This window comes from Dermacentor albipictus, chromosome 2, assembly GCF_038994185.2.
Source record: "Dermacentor albipictus isolate Rhodes 1998 colony chromosome 2, USDA_Dalb.pri_finalv2, whole genome shotgun sequence".
NCBI classification, from domain to species: domain Eukaryota; kingdom Metazoa; phylum Arthropoda; class Arachnida; order Ixodida; family Ixodidae; genus Dermacentor; species Dermacentor albipictus.
In genome coordinates, this window is record NC_091822.1 from 165,571,743 (window position 1) to 165,596,502 (window position 24,760).

General features: G+C 43.7%; 1 protein-coding gene across 1 annotated transcript; it reads left to right on the forward strand.

Moving 5' to 3' along the window:
- Positions 1-35: 35 nt before the first annotated feature.
- On the forward strand, positions 36-23,078 carry LOC139056268 (flotillin-2-like). Its single transcript, XM_070534354.1, has 9 exons — positions 36-476; positions 3,105-3,186; positions 4,030-4,244; positions 6,512-6,744; positions 7,792-7,911; positions 8,799-9,013; positions 10,846-11,029; positions 11,762-11,908; positions 14,674-23,078. Exons 1-9 carry the CDS (start codon positions 428-430, stop codon positions 14,704-14,706), a joined length of 1,278 nt encoding a protein of 425 aa, XP_070390455.1. The 5' UTR covers positions 36-427; the 3' UTR covers positions 14,707-23,078.
- The last annotated feature ends 1,682 nt before the right edge of the window (positions 23,079-24,760 follow it).

The following is a 24,760-nucleotide window of genomic DNA, read 5'->3' on the forward strand; positions in this document are numbered from 1 at the left end:
TTAAGAGTAGCCTTAAGCTATTCTAAAGCACGCTCAAATGTGGAATGGCGCTTGCCTAACAACCGTTGCTAACGTACACCGGCCCGCACGCACGTAAGCCAGCGCACCCTCTGTGGCGCACCTCTCGCCCGCGCTCTCTCGCCGGAGTGGGAGTTGTCCTGGCGCTTGCGACCACCGCTATCATCTTCGGGAAATACCTGCAGGAACGCCCATTAGCACACCTTCGCCGCATCGGACACGCAAACGAACGAGTGCCTAATCGACTGACGGCGCATTTCGACGCCGGATTACTCCATGGTGGGTTTCGGCAAAGCGCGTTTCCACTGGCTCCACTGAGTGGCGGCGACGGCGTCTTTTGTCCCTTCTCTGCAATACGATCCCTGCTGCACGCGGCGTGCGACTAGTTCGAAGGATAAACTGATCAATCATGGGCAACATACAGACTGTTGGCCCCAACGAGGCCCTCATAGTGTCCGGTGAGTGCGCTTATGATTACTTATTTTCCTTGCACCGGTTCGGCCCGCGCTGCTGCCCGCTCGTTCTCCGCGCTTCCGATGCTACGGGGAACCGCATAGCCGCATCCACACACACACACGAAAACAGCCGCTCCGCCTAGGCCTACTCGTGAAATAAACAGCACGTTGCGATTGCGCTCTTGCTCTTGCTTCATTTTGTCGCTTCTTTTTTCCCTCGTCGAGACGTAGCGGTGACGAAAGCGCGGTACGTCAGAGCAGGCGCTGACCGAGCTTGACCGAGACCGGCGCCAACAAGGGGCGCCGAGTCGCGCGCCCGGCAAATAGTACGGGGACACTAAACTCGCGGACAGCACGCGCTGATAATCTTGCGCCCCTGGCTGTTTTGCTACCTACGTGCTTGTTTCGCGCGCGTCGCACAACTACGTTGCTCGCCGTATGCTCTCCGTAGCGCCAAACGGCTGTGCAAGCGGATGGCAGTAGGTTGTTTGCGTGATTGATAAACTGTTGTGCGACCAAATCTAAGACGGTGCTGCGGGAAAATAAAAATGCGCTTTCACGCTTCCAAAAATGAAACTTGGCAAAACGCTGTTTGATTCCCGGACAGACCGACCGAGGCTATGGTTTCGAAGTTTCTCAACTAGTATAACCTACCGACTAAACGTTCCCTTTTAATAGCGCGCGCATTCTGGATCGACTGTGGTCACGCCCCGCTCGCAGCTTTCGCGATTAGCTGTTGCGTTTCCTTGTTTGTTTTGTTTTGTTTTGCCTGTAAAACGTGACTGCGCAAAAGCAAAGAAAAATGTCGGTGAAGGACGTGCGCGCAGGCGAAAACATGCCGGAGGGCAGTGGCCATCAAGGCGGAGCCGAGCGGCGGGGCCTCGACACGTGGACGTATTTTTGTTGCGCCTTTCCTGTCCGACTCGCTTTAGCGCACGCCGATGGCCAGAGGGTTTGTTGAATCGAAGGCGCATGGCGAACCTGGAACACCGCTTAAAACAAAAAACAGAAAAACTAACGCCAGGAAATATTTACCGCGTTGTATTTATTTGATGAATTGCACAGGGCGAAGATAGACGCAGCGGACTTCGAGCACGAATTGCAGTTTTTTTCGAAGGTCCTCATTGGCAGACTGTCCGTTCATCACACGGTTCCATATGCACACTATCGCAGTTGGAAGTTCTGTTATCTAATCAAGTGTCTGGAACTTTAAATAGATGACATGTCAAAGAAGCTTTGTGGCATGAATTCATTATTTGGTTAGTTTCATCTGAGAAGTGATGTAAACAACTGTTCCACATATTATTCTACTACAGCATGTCATTTCCCTACAGCAGTACTATGGCTGCACAACTCTCAAGACAGGTTATTTAGGCACAGCAGTGCTGAGATGCGTGGATAACTGCACAAGAACTGTGCCCTTGAAATAAAGAATGTTGTTTAAATTGTGTGTGTGTAGTAATATGCCTATCATAATTTTGTGCATGCACTTGTTTGCAGGAACAAGATTTACCTTAGTTTGTCTTTTTAATTACTATGTGTGTAGAGGGCCTCAGTGAAAACTCGGCCGATGTAAGCAAAATAAATGTACTTAGGCCTACATCTCGAGCAAGGAAAAAAAAATGTAGGGTGACTCGGCTTCACACACTATGTGCTGCTCCTTTGAATGCTTCGGTCCTTGCTGTAGTGTTGTGGTGTTAAGCAACACTTTTCCCTGCGACGGCCCCAGATGTCGAAGGCACCTTTCTTGGCATTCTGCTCGAGTGAGGCCACACAGACAATGGCTACATTCATTTAGTTGTCATACCTGCCTTCTTCAAAGCGACATGGAAGGAACCAATTAGTGAAGAGCGCTAAAATTTCAAACTTTATTTATTATTATTTTTTGTATAGATTTTTGGAATAGAACAGTGGCAGCTTTTTACAAACTGGCCATTAATTTGAAAAAGTCTGAAACATATCCCATGTGCTGCAGCATAGATGGCCCTTTTAAAAGAGAAGCTATCTGAATACTTAAGTGAGCACTTGAAGCGTTCTCTGTTTTTCCAAATGTAAGTCTGCTGTAAGAAATTACACTGTTACAGCGGTGAGTCAATTGATGCAACCAGTGGAAAATGCAAATGGATCTGTGGAAAACACTGTGATGAAGGAAAAAAGAGATCTGCATAGAGTAGTTTATCAGCCTCTATAGGTGATTCTAGCACAATGCCACAATGCATGTAAAACCCCAGAATTTGAAACCATGGTGCACATGCTATGTTTAGGTTTAGTGGTATCTAACTAGCTTACTATTATCATGATTCAGCACAGAAAAAAAAAAAACTAGCATGTTGACGTATGCTTAAAACGAAAAACAAGAATGCGTTTACTGTCCTGTAAGAATTTCTCGGCACGCACAAGTATGCAGGTGAGTAGGCATAAGGGGACAAGTTCTCGATCTTGTTCCTTCCTTTTTTTTTTTTTTTCAGAGTTCTTAATGTTGAAGTTAAACATCTTAAACAAAGTTGAAGTTGAACAGTTAAACAAAGAAGTGTCACTAGTGCTCCTCTTGTCATTTATTTGCTCTTCTTTGAACAGTATATGTAGAACTAGAGCATGTGCTTGTTCTACAGCTTTGTTGGTTTGTGACAGGTGGATGCTGTGGGAATGCTGGCAAAAAGATGGTCGTTGGTGGTTGGGCTTGGGCATGGTGGCTGGTCACAGATGTACAAAGGTGAGTGCTTTAATCTGCAAAGATCTGTCCTTGCCGTAGGTTGGCAGGATAAACCGATACTGACACGCCAATCTTTTCGCATGTTAAGTGCTCACTCGTACTTGTCTGCACTCTCTTGCATTCCTACCGATGCCTATTCATATTGGTCAACACTCCCTTGTGTTCTTAGTTGCTTCCATTCATGCGAGTACAAACAAAAGTCACTGACAGATATTGAGTAGACAAGAGTATGAGTGGATGCCAGTAAGGCAGCCACTCATACTCATTCAAAAAGGCACGTTTGCCCTTCATTTTATGGACTACTAATCAATATATTTGCTTCATGGGAATGAAAGAAATATAGCTTTGGTAGAATACTTTGCCTTTATATGTGGGCTTAGTGTTTCTCTATAGTATTCCTTTGGCACATTCACTGCAGTGGCACTTTTTGAAGTCCCGATTAATGTGCGTGGTGACCCACCAGTGGGTCACACATCACATTCCTCTGGTGTGTGCAGTGACGCGCTGGTGAACCACCAGAAGGTCGTTCCTTTGAAACTTCCTGAAGAGATGGTGCCACAACATGTCTATTCAGAAGCAAGTTTTCCTATCTGTTGATTTCTAGCAAAGGCATCACTTGCGCACTGCAGGAAAGCCCTGCACAGTCGCACACTGGGAATAACTGCCATGACCCACATCGCAGTGGACATGTTAATAAGACTTCTTCTTGGAAGGTGCCATCTAGTACTTCCCTAAATGCACTTGATTCGAGAGTGACTTATTGAGTGTGGGAGAACTAAAGCCAGTGATTTCTCTTTGCCTTTTGTGTTTGAGGAGGCTGTTGCTTGGCATCTTCTTTTCCAGGTTGTCGCTGGAAGTGATGACACTGACGCCCCGTTGTGAACATGTGGAGACGTCGCAAGGTGTGCCATTGACTGTGACCGGAGTGGCACAGTGTAAGGTGATGACGGAGAAGGAGTTCCTGTCAACAGCGGCCGAGCAGTTTCTAGGCAAGGACGTTGACCACATCAAGGGAGTTATCCTGCAGACCCTCGAAGGACATCTGCGTGCAATCTTGGGTGCGTGTCTTTCTTATTGCTGTTATAACAAAGAATGAAATGTGGGAAACAGCAAGACCTGGTGTTATCCTGGGCTGTGAAAATGTGATGATTATTTTCAGATTAGCAACATCTGCTGTTGGATTCAAATTCTCTTTCTCTGTGTGTCTGCTGTTAGGTTGATTTTTTTCTTTGTGCCCTTTGTCAGTGGGTCAATTGGTAGTCTGTTTACGTTGTCAATCAATCTATCTTTCTTATAATAATAGTGACATAAAATATGCAGGGGGTGCCATATTTAGAAGTCGCAGGTAGGACCTTCTGCATTAATACAATTAAAAAAGTAACTTGGCAAACAAAAACTGAAAACTAAAATTGAGGTTTTAGCAGCTACAAAAACAGCTTAGCAAATTTCAATGGCTGGCACGAAAAGCACCAGGATTGGCCGATTGGTATTATTGTCACGATTGGCTTGAGTGGTGAATAAGAAAGGAATACAATCAAGTGAAAAAAATTCCTATATTATACCGGCCCTATTTCCGCATGCTTGTTCTAGTTACGAAGATGAATGAGCATCAGCAATTTTTTAGAGTGCAGCTCTTGTATGCCAGTTCCTGCATTGAGCTTCGGCTTCGTCGGCATAAGTGGGTGAACGAGCACAACGAATGATGAAAGAGAAAATGCGGAGCACAGCGGGTGATGAAAGATGGCGAGAGGGCAAGGAGAAAAGCAGAGGAGTGTATGGTGAAAGGGTGAGGAAGAAAGTGGAGTGCTGCACGAGAAATGCTTCACAGTGGCGACCAGGCATGTGGCAAGTGCGTGACCCGTTGCCATGGAAACAAAGGGTTGGCTTCAGACTCGCTGCGCATGCACTAATTTGCCTGCGCTACCGCCGCTAAAGTGTGCACTCTGCGTGCGCCACATGTTCCTGTGTTCATGCCTTCTCTCGGTGCAGTGATCGCTGCAACTGGTGGAAATGCTTCATCTGCCGTTGCTGCTAAACAAGCTACCCTAGCAGAGGCTCAGTGCTGCCGCCTAGAGGACCCTGTCATTCAGAATCAAACTCTTTGCCACAATATATTGTGAAGTCGAAAAACATGAGTAGCTGCACTCAAGATTCGCATTAGGGAGTACTATGATAATCTTAAATTAATTTTTTGTTCTTCGTTAGATGCAGGCACCAGTTGTGTTCCTTTGGCAGTTAGCCCCTTACTGCACTGAAAATAACTGATTTTCAGGTGTATTTAGTTGTATTTGCCCACCCAAAATACTAGGCACACTTGCATAGCTTCCACTTATTGTTCCGCTTTCCTTCACATTTGTGAGACAGCTTTTGTGTTGAATAACTGCTGGGCACCAGCTTATCTTTGAAAACAATCTACTCTAGCAGGGCACCTTGAGCTACACAGGACATTTGTACTGCTTATTTAATAAAATGCAAAAAGGAATCTTGTTCACAGAGGCTCCACACGTGAGTGATGCCAGGTGCGCAGACTTGGGACAGTCTCACGGGACTGGGCGTCTCTGTCAACCCTCATAGTATTCTGAATAATGAAATTTGGCCCAGTGTACTACAGTAATGATATAAATGTGCCATTTAAATTTTATTCAGGTGTGACCATTGCTTCAAAATTTAATCATGAATTACTGTCGTGTCCCTCCTTAACATTGAAATGCGCCTTTGCTATTCACATCAACAAACATTTACATTAAGTACACCCTTATTTTTATTCATGTCTGGCTTGCTGTTATTTTTTTCTTTGTCTGGGATAGTCATCTTTGGAGGTCAACAAAGAAGCTTGAGAAGTTTAGGGCTGCACAACGAGCAATAGAGAAAAATTATAGGCATTATGCAAACTTGGTTAGGTGATAATATAGTTGGCATTAAGAGGAAGAAATGAAGTTAGGTGCAACATCATGTGAAGCTAAAAATTGGTGGTCCATTAGAGTTGCAGAATGGATGCCAAGAGAAGCATAGTTGAGGATGGCAGAGAACTAGGTGGTGTGATGGTATTGGGAAGTTTTTAAGTATAAGATGAGGGCAGGTGGTGAAAGCCTGGTGCATAGTTGGCAATTGATGTGAGAGGCCCTTGTCCTGCAGTTTACATAAGTACGCTGTTGCTGTTGAAGACTATTTTACATCGCTCCCACCCTACTCATACAAAGACCCTGTATTAAGGCTTCAGTTGAGCAAACTTCCACTTGTGTGAATATTTTTGTTTCTTCAAGTTGGTTCAAGTGTTAGCTCGAGTTCAGTCAGTGTTGGTCACGCCCTTCTCTATGATATGCAGGTACACTCACAGTGGAAGAGGTGTACCGGGACAGAGACCAATTCGCCTCACTTGTTCGGGAGGTTGCTGCGCCAGACATTGGCCGCATGGGCATCGAAATTCTCAGCTTCACCATCAAGGATGTCTTTGACCGGGTCGAGTACCTCACCTCGCTGGGACGTGCCCGCACTGCAGCCGTCAAGCGAGACGCCGACATTGGTGTGGCCCAGGCTGAGCGGGACGCTGGCATTAGGGTGCATTCTTGTGTTGTCTTGCATTCCTTGGCTTTGTGCTGGCACCTCGATCTGATGCTCGTAAACTAGGGCTATGAAAAATGTGTTCTTGAAAAACACGATTTTTCTGTACCAACTTTCAGTATGTCGGCAAATTGCAATCAAATCATACAATTTACGGTGGCTTGATCCCTTGTGTATAGTAGCTGCCCACCGCTGCAGCTTCCTCGCAGTGCTCGCCCACTCTCGTCACGTGAAAGTGCCAGCACGCACCCACTTTTCTATTCTGGTACCAGCAAATCTCCTCGCTGGCCATTGCACGTTGTATTCACAGCTATTGCCACCAGCCCTATCGCAGTAATCATCTTCATTTATCTGTTTGACAGCATGTGCTTGTGTTTGGCATAGTGCTGTTGGAAGCATACTGCATGCTTTTAATAGGCGATAACCCAAACGCACTACCATTCCATGCTTCAGGCGACGCAAATGAACGTGTTTTGCTCTGGCAGCATCATATTCCGACGTCGCTCACCAGCTCGATTTCGTTTTGGTTTCTGTTCGCCACCTTAAAACAATATGCAATCGGAAAACAGCATAGCGTGTCTCTGGTAGCTCGAGTCCTACCTGCTTGACACACGTTTCCGTCTAATGCCACAGCGATTCTTGCTGAATAGGCATGTCAAAACTTCTCACTGGATTGCCCCTGCTCAAAGAAGCTACTGACCCAGGCCGAACTAGAGGAGCACATATGTAAGCCAGCCGAAGCTGCCAAAATGACAATATGCATCTATGATTGTTCAGTACTCACCAACTGTGTGCCCGTCATTGTCTTGTGCTGCAACTATTCGTGCAACACTTCTGATTACATGGATGTCAACTACAGTTGAGTCTGCCACATTTTTTAGTGACTTCAGATCGTATGCTTTCCTGTTCAATACTTTTGTTTCTCGCGCTTTCTTCCATAACAAAGAATGAGTTTTTACTGTGAATGTTTTAAGCTGGTTTGATAGGCTAACCACTTATTGAAATTGACTGGTATTCCATTCTCCTTAATTTTTTCTTTTGCAGGAGGCAGAATGTGAAAAGTCGGCCATGGATGTCAAGTATGGGGCCAACACCAAAATTGAGGACTCAAACCGGATGTACTCATTGCAGAAGGCCAATTTCGACGGTGAAGTCAATGCACGGGTAAGAGGGAGCTAAGTGTTTTATTTGACGCCTCTCTGTCGTACAGTCAGTTCATAATTTTAGATTTTCTGTTTCTTACTTGCGCATCTTTTGTGGCTTCGCTTGTTTGTCTAACGTTGATAGATTTAGTGTCAACATCATGGATTCCTGCATGACTTTATTGAAGAAAAACAGCTATACATGTTCATATGAAATGCACCACTCAGTTTATTCTGCAGGCCAACCAATAAATAATATATATATATATATATATATATATATATATATATATATATATATATATATATATATATATACACACACACTCAAATGTGAGAGAATCACTTCTGGCGCCTGTGCCTAATGGTGTCACTCAATGACATCTGTCCTGGTTTTTGTTGATTTTCAAGAATGTTGTACACACTTCAATTCTTGGATGAATAAGCACACTAGGTGGGATGATTGAGAACTTAGTTTGCATGGTTAAACATGTTCAGTACAGAATAGAGTAGTCAGCATTCGTTTCTGCAGCCTACGTTCACAAATTGTTGAGTAGGTGTAGCATTTTTCTTGCTATACAAGGCCTCATTAAACTTCATAAGGAAGCCGGGCTATTTTTTAAAGCTTTTTCTTAATTCTGGTAGAAGGCTGGAGAAAGCCATATTTACAATCTCTTCATCTCTTTATCCCAAAGTGCCCAAGAACGCAGCTCTCAACCAATGAGTGTTGCTGTATGCAGCATCTCAGGCAGTCCTGGGCTGTCCAGAACAACAAATCGAAGAGACTCCTTGTCACTTTTTAAAAATCTTGCAACATTTTGCTCCACTGCTGTGTTTAACAATGCCAGTTTATTGCGTGGTACGTTTTAAATGGTTGTGTGTGCCTTCTTTTCTGTCTTGTTTTTGCAGAAAGCGGAGGCGCAGTTAGCATATGAGCTCCAGGCAGCCAAGATGAAGCAGAGGATTCGTAACGAAGAAATCGAGATCGACGTTGTGGAGCGGCGCAAGCAGATCACTGTTGAGGAGAAAGAGATATTGCGTCGAGAAAAGGAGCTCACTGCCACTGTCCGGTTGCCTGCCGAGGCTGAAGCCTATCGTGTGGAAATGATAGCCCAAGGAAAGAGGTGTAGTACCTTCTATCACTGCTCACATCACAGGGCCTTTAGCGGACAACTTGGGTGACCTTGAAAGTCCCGTGGCATTCTTGTAGGCTTTCCGGATGGGGATGTTAGTCTTGTTGCACCTTAAGGGGTGCGGATTTGAACAAAATTGGTACTAGTAGCAGTAGTAATAGTAAACTTTATTAAGACAGAGTGGGAAAAGGGGTCAAAAACTGATGGGTGGCTCCCCTAGTTCAGGGCTTCACTGGTCTTGACTGCCCACTGGAATGTTCTGTGCACGCCAAAGTCCACACTGGCGAGCTGTACCTCACACTGCTCGGTTAATGATTGTTGTTGGTTTGTGTTAGGCTTAGTAGCTAATTCTGGGAGTATTCTTCTACATGTCCACGAAATGTAGCATAAGTACTTCCAGGAACTTTGGTCATGTGCATCAAGCGGCGTGACAGAGTTACATAGACTTTCTGTGAATTGGTAATCTTGGAAGATCGGTACGCTTGTGTAAACATCGAAGCAGACACGATTGAACGATCTGGAAGGCTTTCCGTGTGTCAATCCCACAAAATGTGCAGACAAGCCCAGTCAAATTGCGCACGACGCCACCATCCTGCAGTGAGAGGAGGAATCAAGTTCCTCTAGGGATGCTGTCAGGTGGCACTAGCATTGGAACACTAGCACCATCTTTCTCACTACTACACAACTACAGACTTCTGGCATCACAGGTGCTACGCGAGTAAGCCAGATTCCAGGAGCAAAAGAGCCGTGCGGGTGAAACATTAAGTTAAGAGTCGAGCATTCCCGCTAAGTTTTTGTGCATTTTTGTGTGGATTGAACTCTCTTATGCCTGGCAGGAGGCACAAGAAACCTAGAAGCACTTCTCCAAAGTGACAAAATTGCCAGTATTACCCTGTTAATCATGTTTTGATGAATCTTGCTTTCTATTGGCAGTTTTAAAAGGCCATTGAATTAACTGTTAGCACTTCTTTAAAAGGTGTAGTAAAGTAATGCTTTGTGATGCAGTTACATGGTGGTGTTCCTTTTCTAGAATCAGCAGTGAGCAGCGTTGCTGTCTTAATGTGCGAAATAATATGGTCTTTGGGGATCTGTATGTCAAATGTGCATTATGCAGACATTTGCATCATGAGAAAGTACCTTCATTTCTACTTTCATTCAGTGGAATGTCCGCATTCTAAGCTGTAACGGTTTCATGTGTTGTCCTTGCTGACATCACCACATGTTGTTGTATTCCTCACGAGCACTAGCAGTCGCATAAACTCTCAACATTGCCAGCGGCGACTCGGGGATGGAGGGCTTGTTTGCTTGCTCTGTACAAACTCTTGGAGTGTTGTGTTGAGTGACATTGTGGGTGGCTATGCAAATTTGCAGACTGTCATACCTAATTTGCCCTACCTTGCTTGTGGGCTCTTCAGGAGTTTTATCAGAGGTCTCTTCTGTTTATTTTTTTACAGGGCTCGCTTTTCGCCTCTTATGTTCATTTTCAGCTGTCATTTGCTGCCAGCAGATGTAGTGCTCGCACAGCATTCAACTGCTCACTTGTGCTCGTCATGCGTTTCCCTCATTGGAACCATCAATCGACTACACTTCATCGCTGTTCAGTAGGTTTCTGTTCAGCCGTAGTTGTGACTCGGAGGCTACATCTTTCTGCTGTTGAGCACAAGGCTGTGGGTTTGGTTCTAGTGAACCACGGCCGCACTCTAACGTGGATGGAATGCAAAAACGGTCATGTACCATACAATTTGTGTATGCGTAAAGAACCCATCTGTTCAACACATTCCCGTTATAGACGTTTTAAATGCTCTTGCATTTTGTGACTGCAGAACGCAGACAGTGGATGTGGCCCGTGCCGAGGCAGAACGGATCAAGATGATTGGTGCCGCAGAAGGGTACGCCATTGAAGCCGTGGGAAAGGCTGATGCCGAGCGGATGCGTACGAAGGCTGTTGCGTACAAGCAGTTCGGAGACGCTGCCATCCTCAGTCTTGTGCTGGACACGTTACCAAAGGTGAGCTGCCGTCCAGATGTCTGCACTGGAGGTGCCCAGCTGTAATGGTCGTTATAGTGGTTCATTGCTGTATTTTTGCGTGCATTATGCCCGTTGGAAATTGAGATCTCCAAGTACAAAGTAGGTGATGCGCCAATTTTTCCCTGCTATGCGGCTTCACTACAGTGCACTACGCACTGCCGTGATGCCACAGCAGTGAATGTGCTGCTGAAAATTGTTACTGAGATTTTTTTCTGCTAAGGATTGTTCGAGGTTTGTTTTAGATATGAGCTTTATCAAGAGTGTTTATCTGGGTATGATTTACATGTGGAATTTTTGTTCAAGGGGCAAATGGAAGGGTCGTTGTTTGAACCCATGATTTTTTTTCATGTTACCTTGTTGGTGCCATAACCATAATTTCCCAGGCCTTTTGAATTTTTGATGCATTATCAGAATTCTTGTTCTGGCTTGAAATTTAAGAATATAATTTGTTTGTGCTTGCCCCTTTGATATGTTTATCAAAGGACGGAGAGACAATGAAAGACAGCCTTCTATCATGGTTATGTGCAAAGGCAGTAGAAATGACGCAAACTTTTCCTTCAAACGAGACTTCTGTTGCCCTGTTGTAGAACCTGATAGGTAATAGCAGTAGTCGTGTGCCGGGTGTTGTTCGGGAAATTTTCCTTTTTGTCTTGCCTGTATTGCTTTTGTTGTTCTGCCTGTCATCGGCCATGTTTCTCTTTGCACATGCAGATTGCAGCAGAAGTGTCAGCACCACTGGCGAAGACTGAAGAGATCGTGATGACCAGTGGAGAAGACCGCACCACTGCCGAGGTGACCAAGCTGGTCAGCCAGATACCTCCCACCGTCCAAGCCCTGACGGGCGTAGACCTCACCAAGGTGAGCAGTTTGGTGGTGTTGCTGCTTGGCTGTAGCAATGCTCTTGCGGAACGAGATGTTAAATTAGGGGCACAAAGGAGGAAGACTAAGTCAGCTACAGCGAAGATTATTTCAAAGCTCTGTTTACTTTTGTGGTAGGAAAAGGTTGACTATTAGTGGGAAACGTGACTCCCCTTTTAGACTTCATACTGATGACACGTTCCTGTGACATCTCGCGTATATGATATTTTTGCATATTCATTTGTTTTACTTCATAGGAGAAATGTTCTCACATAAATACTCTCACAAACTGCAAGTAGCAGACAATTCAACTTTGATATGATGTTGCGGGATGCCCGAACGGCCTACGCCACTTGACCAAAAAGCAGCTGCAGCGGCGAATCCACCGCACTGTCTTGGCTCAGTAGCGCCATCTGTCGGGCGGGGTTTTACTTACCGACGGTAGCAAAGAGTAGTGATGGCGTATGCAACGTCACCACTTCCCCAGTTGGGTGGTGGGAGATTTGAATTTTGAAAAAGGCATTCAGACCCTTCAGATGCAATTTTCTTGTAGTCTTCGCGCGAAACAAGCATTGCGAGGTTTCTGGAATGGCAAGTAAACAGTCCACGGCAACTTAGTATTTGCCTTTAGTGTCCCTTTAAGGTGGCACTGCCACCTGCATTTTTCTTTTGCTTTTGCTTGCCATGGCTTTAGTTATGGCAAGATAGGATAGGCTTGTTTACAGTTTGGCAAGTATGCTCTGCAGGTAAAGCTTAGCCGAATACCAGATGTTGCGTAAACGAACTGGTGCCTCGAGGCTGAAGCTGTACGGCATAAATGAGCGGTCACACTCCGAGATTCTGCTTTCCAACCAGCTTTTCTTAGAAGCATCATGTTGGCCTACTCAGTGTTTTTTTTTTCTGGCAGTGTATTTGTAACGTGTGTAATAAAGACGAGCGCCTGTATATAATCAGCGGTATTAAGAATGCATGGCACGCAGCTTGATATCATAAGGTGCACCAAATGCTACTCCTCTGCTGGTAAGCTGTCCGCCTCTCGTTATTTTGATGCGTAAGCATTCTTTGGCAAGTTTGTGAGCAAAATCTGCCTGCCACATGAAAAGTCTAATTACTTGCATGTGCACAAAAATGTGTAAGTTTGCAAAGTTAACACATTTAATCATTATAATAGTGTAAATGTAGATGATTGGTAGCTTCATAAGTTATAAGGAACAATTGAAAAAGTTTCATCAGGGAGAAAACCCATATATGTAATCAGATTTATGCGTACCTATGGGGATGCATAGTGCTCCATAGAAAATGCATGGGGAAGCCTATAGTAGGGATGGGCCAACTTGAAATATGGGGAATGCGTACGCATACTTAGGCAACTCCAGTGCAGTTTCTGCGTACTTTCTGTATCAAACAAAACTTACGAGTTGCCACATGTAAAACTATCCATGTATTGCTGCTGCCTGGCGTCGTATTCAGTAAATTCAAGCTTTCAGGCTCCACAAGGCAAAAGGATGGTTGTGAACTTGTCGATCAGTAGGTAGTGCATATTGCGAAGGCAAGCACAATATTCCAAGCGTAATTGATTTGAAAACTGCATGAAACCCACCCTTGCAAGCTTCCACCGAAATGCCTGCCGACACTCGAGCTCTTTCTCTTGGTGAAATTATCTTTTGCATCACATTTCTTGGCTTTGAGATGTGTCCTTGAAGACCGAGAATAATTAAGTTGTGGAACTGTGCCGTGAACCAGCATGCATATTTCCCACAAGGAATCAATATATGTTTGTTCTCAAGAATGAAAAGATAAATCGGCATCCTCGACATGATGTTCACACACGTCGGACTTATCTGCGAGGCATTCTTTCTTCCAGCGCAGCATCTGTTTCCATATATAAAACCCTCCAGTCGTTGCACCGCATTGCATCTGGCCGCTGGAGCAGCTGTGGGCAATGCAGAACCACAAAGGAAGCTTCTTTTTGTTATTTGACGCCGAAACACTTCTGCGCGAAACTTTTCACCGGAAAAAAACGCTGCACATCACGTAACGCCAACATGACCACAGTGGCGACAGACAGAGCAGCACCACCAGAATGAATAAGCAGAGATGAAACCAGAAGCAGCAGAAGTGACGAAAGACGCGACTGCTAGGCCACTAGTTCGCGTGACCACCACTTCAGCCACCTCCTGAGCGGAGCTGTGAAACTGAAGTTCGTTTAAGAACATTGGTGCATGTGAGGCGGCCATGTTGAAATACCGATGGCGATATGGTAACCCAGACTTAGGGTCGAACTCAATTCTAACGCACACATGATTTTTAGACTCGTTTTATCTGGAAAAAAAAAGTGCACGTTAGATTCAAGTAAATACGGTTTGTGGCGAAAAAAAAAAAAAAAAACTTTACGTTCATTTGACATAACCTTGTAGAAACAGATTGGCAAATTCCTGCTTTTTATAATCTTGGGGGAACTGTCTGATGCTTGCCGAGTTTTCAGTTGAGCTTCAGATAGGCACACTTATATTTAGAATTAGTTATCAATATACTATTACCTATATTGTGATGCCTTTCGAATTTGATATGTCCAGGATTGACTCTGTTAGCATACGAATCTCACTGCATCAAGACATGTTGCAGGGCATATGCAGAAACTATTGCAACAGCCATATGTCACAGGAAGTAACATTGTCGGTGTGAGAGTGTTGCAAAAAAGTGAATGTTGAACTCCTATTCGTTTGTCCTCTGTTTCTGATCCTTGGCCTTTCATCCCTACGCAGATGATGTCGAAGATACCTGGAATGGCGAAATAACCTCTCGGGGTGCAAGAAGAGGCAAGAAAGGATGCCGGAACACAACGGAAGTTTGGGGGTTCCCTACTGTAGCATCATCTGTCGCAGTGCGTCTGTGTGTGTGCATGTGTGTATGTGTGTGTGTGCACACGTGTGCTTGCAGTGTTGCTTCATTAGCTTTGCCCCCTCTTTGAGGGTGACCCAGCTAGTCAGGCTCCACCCCCCCCCCCCCCCCCTACCACGGTCAGACGACGCTTACTATAAATCAGAGGGAGCCAAGGCAGGGGGAAGGCTAGGTACGCATAATATACACTTCTATTTTGGACAGTAACAATGGAGAGTGCGAAGAAAGAAAAATGACATGCTGCACTCCCTGCAGGCAATTTGCCTGAAGCTGCAGCAAACCAGAGAAAAAAAACCGTCTAGTGCCTCCGAACTTTTTGATTGGAAGAAATCTTTGCCCAATCTTGTGCGTGGCTGCAGCATGTGCACATAATGTGTCCAAGGAGATGTGGAATGTAATTGAAGTCAGTGTTTCGTTTCGTTCTCTATTTTGAAGCTTTTCATTATCACTGTTTTTTTGTTTTTTTTTTCACTTCTGTCATTTCCTTTCGAAAATGGCATTCTCGGCTCTGTGTTTCAGGATGTTCTCAGCTTTTAATCTTTGTTGTAGTAACTCTACTATGCGGTTGTACATGTTTATTGGAGAACAGCCACAAGCTGTCTATGCAAGCCTGCGCAATATTCTTTTCAATAAGTTGTGTGTTGAAGAAAAGGTCACGTTTATGTTTTAGCACTTCGTTTGGCACTGTTGATGTCTGACGTGCAGTGTTAATGCAACATAGCCACGGTTTAGTCATTGAGAAGTGTTGCATCTTCTGATGTTCAGTCGGGCCAATAATTTGCTTTGGTATGTGCTCATGTGTAAAATGAAGCGGCAAATTGACTGTGCCATGTACTGCAGCGACGCACATCCTTGTAGCGCTAGACTTTTCTTTCGTAGCTGTGTCGTCTACGAACTGTATGCAATCATCAGAACACAGATGTTCCTTTCAAGCTAATGATGCAAGGTTGTTGTGGCAACTTTGACGCTAATGTTAGTCGAGACAGACAATGAGCATGTTCATCGAAAGCATACAGCCATTATTCCAATACAGGCAGTTGAGATACCACACCAGCCAATTTCAACTTACGAAGGTCACGTTGCTTGGACTCGTTAGCGACAAGCTGTATTTTTTAAGGTAAGTGTTGGTAATTCGTCTATGTAAAATGATTGCCCGCTCCGAACCTTTTACTTGAGTGCAGGAAGTGTGTGCGGGTAACATGTGAGCAATTTTAGTTACTTCTTTCTTTATTGCGAAGTTGCCTAGCAACTAAAATGCAGTACTCTCGAGAGCAGCACCATGTCAAGGGTCATTTGTTATTGCTAACGAGAGCATTGTCCCAGCTTTTATTGGCAATGGCAACTCTTTTTAAGCCATGAAGACAGTTGTCACAACAAAGTCAATGGCAACTCTTTTTAAGCCATGAAGACAGTTGTCACAACAAAGTCAAAGCTTTTAATCCTAGCTTTGCATCATTCTTTTGAAATCAGTATATTTGTAGATATGATCTGTGTTCTTATTTGTACCTCAAAATGTGTGCTCTCATTTTAGAAATCTCTCATCACTATTGCTTGTGGAAAGCAGATCAGTGATCAACTTTTGCTAGTTTGTGTTCTCCATGTTAAGCTACTGAAGTTGTGGGCATCTTTTTGTGACATTTAAAGCACTGTATAGATAGCTAGCTAGCTGTGCTGTCTTTTTGCACATTCTTTACATGTTTTACAGTAAGCAGTGCTTTTGTTTCGTTTTGTACAACGACTTTAGAAGCATCTTTTTTGTGTTCAGCTGTGAACAGTATTGTTTTCTATTAATGCTGTCACACTTCCGTGTTTTTGCTTTGGTATGTTGACCTTGTTCCTGGTGACATCATTTAGGAGAAATTTCCTATTTACACAACTTATTTTTGTTGCTTTTCTTTTTTACCTCAGCAGGTCAAAGTGTTTGTACTTGTACTCGTTTGTTTTTGAATTCTTTCTGAGCATTTTATTCATTGCCAGGGACAGCAGGAAACGTAATAAAAGTTATACGAATACAAAATATTTGCGATTAACATTTTCTGAAAGCTTGAGACATGCCGAGCAGGAATGAAAAACAGTGGTGCCACGGGATTCACTTGGAACTATGGTGGATAGTGTCTTTTGTGTCTGTGCTCTGAATGCGTTTCTGTTCTCGGCATCATCTTCAAGGTACTGAAGAAGCACTAAGGAAATGTGTTGCAAACAGTTACATTTGTAGATTGCGCTTCTAAAGCTAAATATTGGTCAGTATGACATTAAGCGGTGGTTTGGCATACTTAAAAAAAATGCACTAACGAATGTTGTGGCACTGTTGCGTCAAAATTAGCCTGACGCCCGTCTCCAAAACAAACAACATTCTGCAGTAGCTTTCCGTAATGTCGGATTTTGTCAGTTGATTGCTTCTAGTCGTTTATCAGTAAAAGTAGGCATTGCAGTGTATGCAGAAGAGCAATCTAACCACTTGTGCATACTCGTCCTACTTGAATGAGCCGCGCAAGCGAAAAATATACTATTACATAATATCGAACATATTTTTATTACTCGTGTTCGATTTGAAAACTAGCTATGTGAAAATTTTTGAATATTAGGCTAGCTGTGAATATTCGAAAAAAATCTATTATATTGCTGGCTGTGGTTCTTGGCCTATTTTCTATCTATTCTAAGAAAGTGTGTGATCTTGTGCTGAATTATGAGATTTTATGCTGCTGGTGAAATTTTGCCTGTAAAACACGCTTAGCCACAACACGCCGAATCTGTGCAGAAAAGCCAGCCTTTCAGCAGCAAGGGGCATGGGTTTGCAAACAGCGAGGGTGCACTCTTTTGCAGGTTCCACCCCCAATTCTGAGGTCAATCTTACAGCAAATGCGATGAGTGGCGACTGGTACAGGGTCATATGGCTCTGAGTTTACCCGAAATTTATGCAGTATAAGGCATAGGCTGGCAAGAACAGACAGCTAGCAGAAATTATTCAATTTTGCAATGTTAATGTGACCGAAACACAACCTTTTAGTATAATGGCTTGCTAATTTATCTTTTACCAATGGCAATGTAATTGCTATGTTCAAACATGTTAACATAAACCAACTTGCTAATAAATGCATGCGCATATCATTATTCGATATTCAATGCTAAGTATTCATATTCGATTTGTCTTTGAAAATTTTAGTATTCGCACACCCCTGCATAATATGCATTGCAGAGACATCATAGATGCCGTGGTATAGCTTAAAAATTTGAAAGAGTAGGCCTTTATACCTCCTCATAAAAATTAACATATTACACTGCCAAAGAAGGGAAAGTTTAAAGGTATACATACAATGATGAGAGCAATTTTCTTTGGCGCCTCTTTATATGTGAAGACGAAAGCTGCTGTGGCCACTTTTGAGTGTCTGTGCTATTGCAGTACCGTTAAAGGGGCCCTGAACCACTTTTTATTGAAGGGGAGAAATACTTTGCTGCAAAAAGTACTTCAATGAATTCGGCAGAAGCGGAGTTATTGGCAATCAATCGCACCCTCTGCTGTGCTCCTGTCCCTTCTTCAATACCTTGCACTGCGAAGGCTATGGCGGAGTGGTGTGTGCCCACAACACTGCCTTCTAAGTGTCCCCATGGCGCACAGTTCAAATTTCATTTTGGATGTTAGCGTAGACGCCACAACTTCTGATCTTGGTCCCTACGACACGCTAAATGCAAGCCAAATGTGGTTGTCCTAAGCGAGCCACAATGTGCTTAGCCAGTGGACTCGTGGCAGCAGCCCGCGGCAGCCGCAGTATCTACACTATCAGACCGCAGCTACCAGTAGCAGCCACACATGGGAATCTGCTTTATTACGAAATAAATCGTACAAAAGAGAACGAGGAGCAGGCTTCCGTTGAACGTAGAGCATTTGAGAAAAAAGTGACTTCGTGCTCTGCTTGCAAGCTCCATGCACTGCGTACGACAGCAGAACTTGGCTGAGATGTTCACAGCAGCGTATGCTAATCGCGCACTGTTATTTCACCAAGCCTGAGGGGTGGTTCAGGGCCCCTCTAGTGGGTAAATTTCTCTGCCAAGCAGTATGTGGATGAATTTCTATTATGTGACGTGAGCTTTCACAAAATTTTGGAAAAAACACTTACTGTAGTGCACAAAACTGGCTTCACACACCTAAACCACCAGATCCTGGACTGCTGTGTAGAAATATAGAAAAGCAAACTAGTTCTGTCAGGCTTGCTCAACTGATCTGTGAACTGCGCAGCAAGACAGCAGCATTACTTGTACTGTTCTGTATGAAGGATTAACTAAAATATCGGAGCTCAAAGCAATCGGGTTTGAGCATACTTGTCCTGCCTGCAACGACAAGGCAAGTACCGAACCTTACAGCCGAGGTCAACCATTCAAGTCGCAGACATTGAAGAAACTGTCTCGCTCCTTCACTGCCAGTCATTAGTTCGATCCAGTCATTAGTCAGTGCCCCAGTCATGAATGAGTCTACTTGTGCCAAGTAAAAGGGGAGAAATTTCTGCTTGTCTGTTTTTGTGGGTTTTGTTATCGAACGGTGCTCTGGTAACTGCAGTTTAATGTCTTTGTCACTAGCATTGCCACTGCCACATAGATGCGGAGGACTTCAGCACTGTTTTACAGTCGTTCTGCAAATTTGGCAAGTGTTATTGCATTTCTCGTTGATCAGATCAAATTGTCAAAAATTGTGCAGCCAGTGCTGCTGATTTGGAACATGGAATACAGCATGTATTTTGTAAATTTTGTTTAGAAAATGCAGTTTGTAGTAATCTTGTAGCTGAGAGCTCTTTATTGTAATAGTGGAGAAGGCACCTTCTGCTGTGGTGGCTTGTTTTGGGCTGAAAGTTTCCTTTATGGGGTGGTCCTTGAGCAGGCAGTCGTCTTTGTAGCTTGTCCTTTCTCATACAAAGCTTAGCCGCTGTTCTGTCAAAAAAAAAAATGCATTTAATGAGTCGTGGAAAAAGTTTGCACATTTAAACTGCACAATTGCAAAGAGATGTCGGAGTATTTGACCCATTAGGTAGGCTGAAATGTTTCATCTTGTTTGGGGACTGCTTTTGACATCAGAATAGCTTGCAATCCTTAAGCATGCTTTACCATGATACTGTATACAAAATATGGTATAGATTCTTGCTCTCGAGTTGTCTTCAGTCCCTACTGAATTTTACTTGGGGGAAAGCAAAGCCACTCCAAGCGACTTTGTAACAATGGCATTTGTCTGAAATTTGCCATAATCGCACAAAATAAGTAAAAATGATATTACCAGCTTCTTATAGCACCTTATGTTATGTTTGTTATTAGAATTATGTAAACTTATATAAATACCACATAGAAAGAGAAGCAGGCTAGCAATAGTCTCGTGAAAGGGACACCATGCCTACTCACTTGAACAGGAGAGAGAAAAGAGAAATGGAAGAGGAAGACTGTGAATTGCTTTAAAGTGCAAGAAATTTGTACTCCACTTTTCTTACTTCAAAGTTCAGCAAACTCTGTAGTCGTGCAACTAAGCTTCGCAAGAAAATCAACCTATCGATGCCAGTAGGCGCGGATATGCGAATTGTCAGGGTGAAACCGAAAAGGCATGCTGACATCGGCTTAGGCGTGTTCAAATACAATAAGAGGGTATCTTGAGACTTTAATTCCAGTGGGCCAATCCACCACAGCAATGTACAGCTTTGCAATGCGAATGCAGATTCCCGGAGGACACATCTGGCCCTTTCGTGTATTGCATGAAGCCTACATACACATATGGCTGCATTATGCACTGTTAGTTTGCATTAAAATACTAATACCATTTCTTTGTCAAGTTTTCAGTTGCCTAAAGGCTTCCTGCATTATATTTATCAAAGCGTGGCACTTATTGCGACTACCTTTAGTGAGGGTTGTGCTTTGCCCAGTTGCTGGATTAGTCTTCTGCCAATGTGGTGATCGCCACTTGATTTGAATGTTTCGCATGGCAATCTGTGAGAAGCATTTGTGATAAATTAGTGCGCTATCGTGTGAAGAAAGTGCTCAGGTTTGCTTATTTCTCCTACAGTCGTGGTGCCTTTGTGCCATAGGCAAAAAAGAAAAAAAAATGCGCCTTCTCAGTTTTGCTAGATCAGGCATTGCTGCCCACTGCGATGGAGTTTGTGAAGGACTTGTGTGCTTGTGTGACTTATGGACACCTGGAAATGCCTTGAATTAGTGCGACATTTGAGCTTTTCGAACTGGTAGTAGAGTACTATAGAGGAAATGGCTTGATTGACTTTTATGCATGAAATCGTAAACCCCAAGTATTCGTGTACTTTGCATCATGTCAGTGGGTGATGGTGCCTGGTATTACTAGCTCTTCCAGCTCTAAGTTATGAGCTTTTTCATGCTCATGTTTCGCACAGAAGTTGCATTTCAAGGTTGGCTTTGTATAATGCAGTACTCGGATTTATTAGGTACAGTACTCGGGTTTGTTTGCTCGGGTGCAGTACTTGATTGCATCAGGATTAGATTAGAAGTACATCTGCTAGATGGGATGGCGGCACCGTCTGGCCTAGAAGGGCAAAACACTAGCCACCGAGATAAGTGGATACGCATAGCTAGTGCTTTCAGGCCGCAGCTTGCAGGTTTTCTCAGTGGAAAGAAGAGGGACATTTTTCAAAACCTGGTGTTGCCGGTGATGTGTGCTTCTGGTTCTTTCAGGATAAAACATGTGAGCACTGCATCCAAGCATGACGATACTGAACAAAACGCAGTGCAATATAAGACCGTTCTACGAAATTCGAGTGCGAGCTAGCCACGAATTGAGCCAGAAGAGCCATTAATACTGGGCTGCCTTGTCGACAGGGCATTGCATACCAAGATTTTCCCAAAGCGGCGCACGTTTTGCGTGGAATTTGGTTTCAAGTGTTCGAGAGGCACTCGAGGGGTGCACTGGCTGACCATCATGTGTGAAATGATATAGTGTAAGTAAATTCAGGCGTGTGGTCGGGTACCTTATTGAATGTTTGTACCATAACGAAAAGTGGGCATATTTGTGTGTCTTAGTGCCTAAATGAGCAAGACACTGCACTCTTGATTCTCTCGAACAGCGTCAGCCGTAGAGCACCTTGTTAGATGGTGTAGCATGATGAACATGCTCTCATTACATCAACGCACAGTAATTACATAACGTTTCAGAGGCAGAGTTCTGCAGTGTGGACATCATTGCATGGTTTGTAAAGAGTTGTTCAAGGTTGGCCAGTAGTTTTGCCTAAGAAGGTACACAAATAGAAGCACTCTGAGGGAATTTTCGGATGTTGTAAAATTATCCTTCAGCATTTGTGTGCTTGCGATTATGATGTCGCGAGTGGTGTGCTGTCATATTTCTAATGAAAGAAGATGTCATACAGCTGACTTGCCAAGTGGACTATGCTTAACAAGGCCGTCATGTACATGAGTGTGTGCATGGTTTTGGCATTCGAAGAGTGCGAGGCAATAAGTAAACTGCAGGCACGTTCATATTGCCACAAAAATGTCATGGGCTGCAGCAGCTACCTTGTTCCTTTTACACCGCAGGAACTTTAAAAAAAAGTTGCCAAAGTTATGGCAGCAGTGCCAAAACGTAGATACAAACTTGGGGGGGAAAAATCAACCTAATTATATAGCTGCAACAGATTTTGCTGTCTACGTAAAAATAAGTCCTGGTCAACCTTGAACGACTTTCGTGCTTCTACATCTGTGGAGACATTTACTGCCACCTTTAACATTATTCAGTGGAGTTCTTTGTAAAACAAATCGTACTGTAAAAATCCAAGGCATGCAGCTCTAGATCTGAACTTGTCTTCAAGAAGCGTGCTTTTTCTTCTTGTTTTGTCAAGTGGCTACATGTGGGTGTTCAGTGCAGCTGGTGGGCATATTTGTTTCAATGTACTTTCAATGAAGTGCACAGCTCTTCCTAATTTTGTGTATTGATAACAATGCCACGAATTATCTGTGCTGGGTATGTGCAAATATTTGGAGTACTTCAGTGCAAAACCTGATAGTCATACTGAATGCAGCCATCGAATTAAAAATATGTCCCTTGACTGCTGCAACATTTATATTAGAATGTCATCCAGGTATTGATTGGTAAGCTATTCTTGTGCGACTATGCCGCAGTTTACTGCCAGACAGTTCTAATCATCAAGAGCATGCTTTCACCCTGAAATGTATAAAATTAAGGTATAGCAAGCAATGGTTTAGATACCAAAGATCTCCCATTGTTCTTTCTTTATAGTGTCTGCACCACATTTTTGAAATAAAAGTTCAGTGGGCAAGAGCTAATTGCTTGACTCAGAAATTGAAGTGCTGTAACTGAATTTCCTCGCAATGTTCTACTCCTCTGATTTGCTAGATGTAATGACGAAGCCTGTGACATTTCCACAGTATCTGCACACACCTTTGTCACACGCCTCCTTTGAAGGCTCCTGCACAGCGGTGTTCACTGTGCTCGCATCAAAGTGTCGCTTTGAGAGTTAGGATGGGGGAAAAAAAAAGATGTACATGAGCTCTGCTGCATTGCAACTATCGCCAGTGTGAACGGACAATAAACTACATTTTTGCAGCTTTCTCTACCATTTCCCTCATTTGTATGTTTACTTTTCTGAAGTGCAAGTAATCTAAGGAAACATGTGCGTCTTGTTAGTACTTACAAACATTTATTGCAAAGTTTATTGTCGTGCTTCGTTTTCACAGTAGCCTTGTGAAAAAACAAATCGCAGAAAGTTCTCTCTCCTGTTGTACATAGCAAGTGTTTTTTTTTTTTTTAGGAATGGAAAATATTGCTGTTGGCCACACTGTCTAGCTTTGTCTGGCGACACCTGAATTGTGGCCAGCAGAAGAGAGTGGGAGCGAGTTAAAAAAAAAAATTGCTAGAGGGGACTATTGTGCTGCCATTAAGCATGGTGCTTCAGCTAGCTTGGAACGATGGTTTAATACATGGATTTGCCTAAACTTCGTCCTTCTGGCTTTAAGCAGGTTTGCGACTTTGCAGACTGATGATTTCCAACGAAATATTTGGCTACAAACGACAAATTAGAGATTGCACACATATGCAGTCATGATGCCTCATGTGTTTAGAAAATGGGATTAAGGTTTGGCCAAATTAAGGCAGATAAAGCATAGTAAACAAAGCTGCAAGCACAATTATTGGGCAAGTCTATGTACTAACCCTCATTGACATGGTAACTGAATGATTGCAGTGCCTAACTTCCCTCCCGTAATTTTAGTGGCAGCTCTACGGATGGGAGCAAATTTAATTTATATGGAGAGAATGCAACAGAAGAGGCAGGAGCTGGTAACGGACACCGTATAAAGGACTCCAGTGAAGTGAAAGATGCGAGAAAGATGCTGGCCACAGGAAATGGCTACACATGAAGGCTGGATTTGTTGAACAGACAAAACAATGCTCGCATGCAAGGCCTCCTTACCTTCTCAACCAGGTCAGGTTACTGTTACTTTTGAACACGTTCATCTCTGCTCCGAAGCTGAGAATTTAGATTCTATATTTCTTAAAAATTTTGGTAGAACCCATCTCGCGATAACTGTCGATAACGTACTAGCATAGAATCAATATAGAGAACATGTTGCCACCGTCGAAACAAGTTACGTATGAGGTGTTCACTGCAGCGGGGCTCTTTTGCGATTCCCCAAGAACACTCGGCACCATCTAGGATAGAGAAATGCATTAGTGCGGAAACGGCTTCTCTGTCGTGTTTCTGGACCTGCTCCGCTATCTAGTGGCACTGCTGAGGAGTCCGCATGTGGCCTCTGAGACAAACGTGGCACGCCGGTGCCTGCCAAGGCTGGGAATTGTTCTCTCACTTGCGGCACAGTCAATGGCACATACTCGGTGACCCAAGTTGGCGAGAGGTTTATTGAAGTGTGTCGCATACCCAGTGCATCATGGCACAGCTCGCGAAAGCGTTGGCGTGCACAATGTTAATTGAAAAGTGACACATA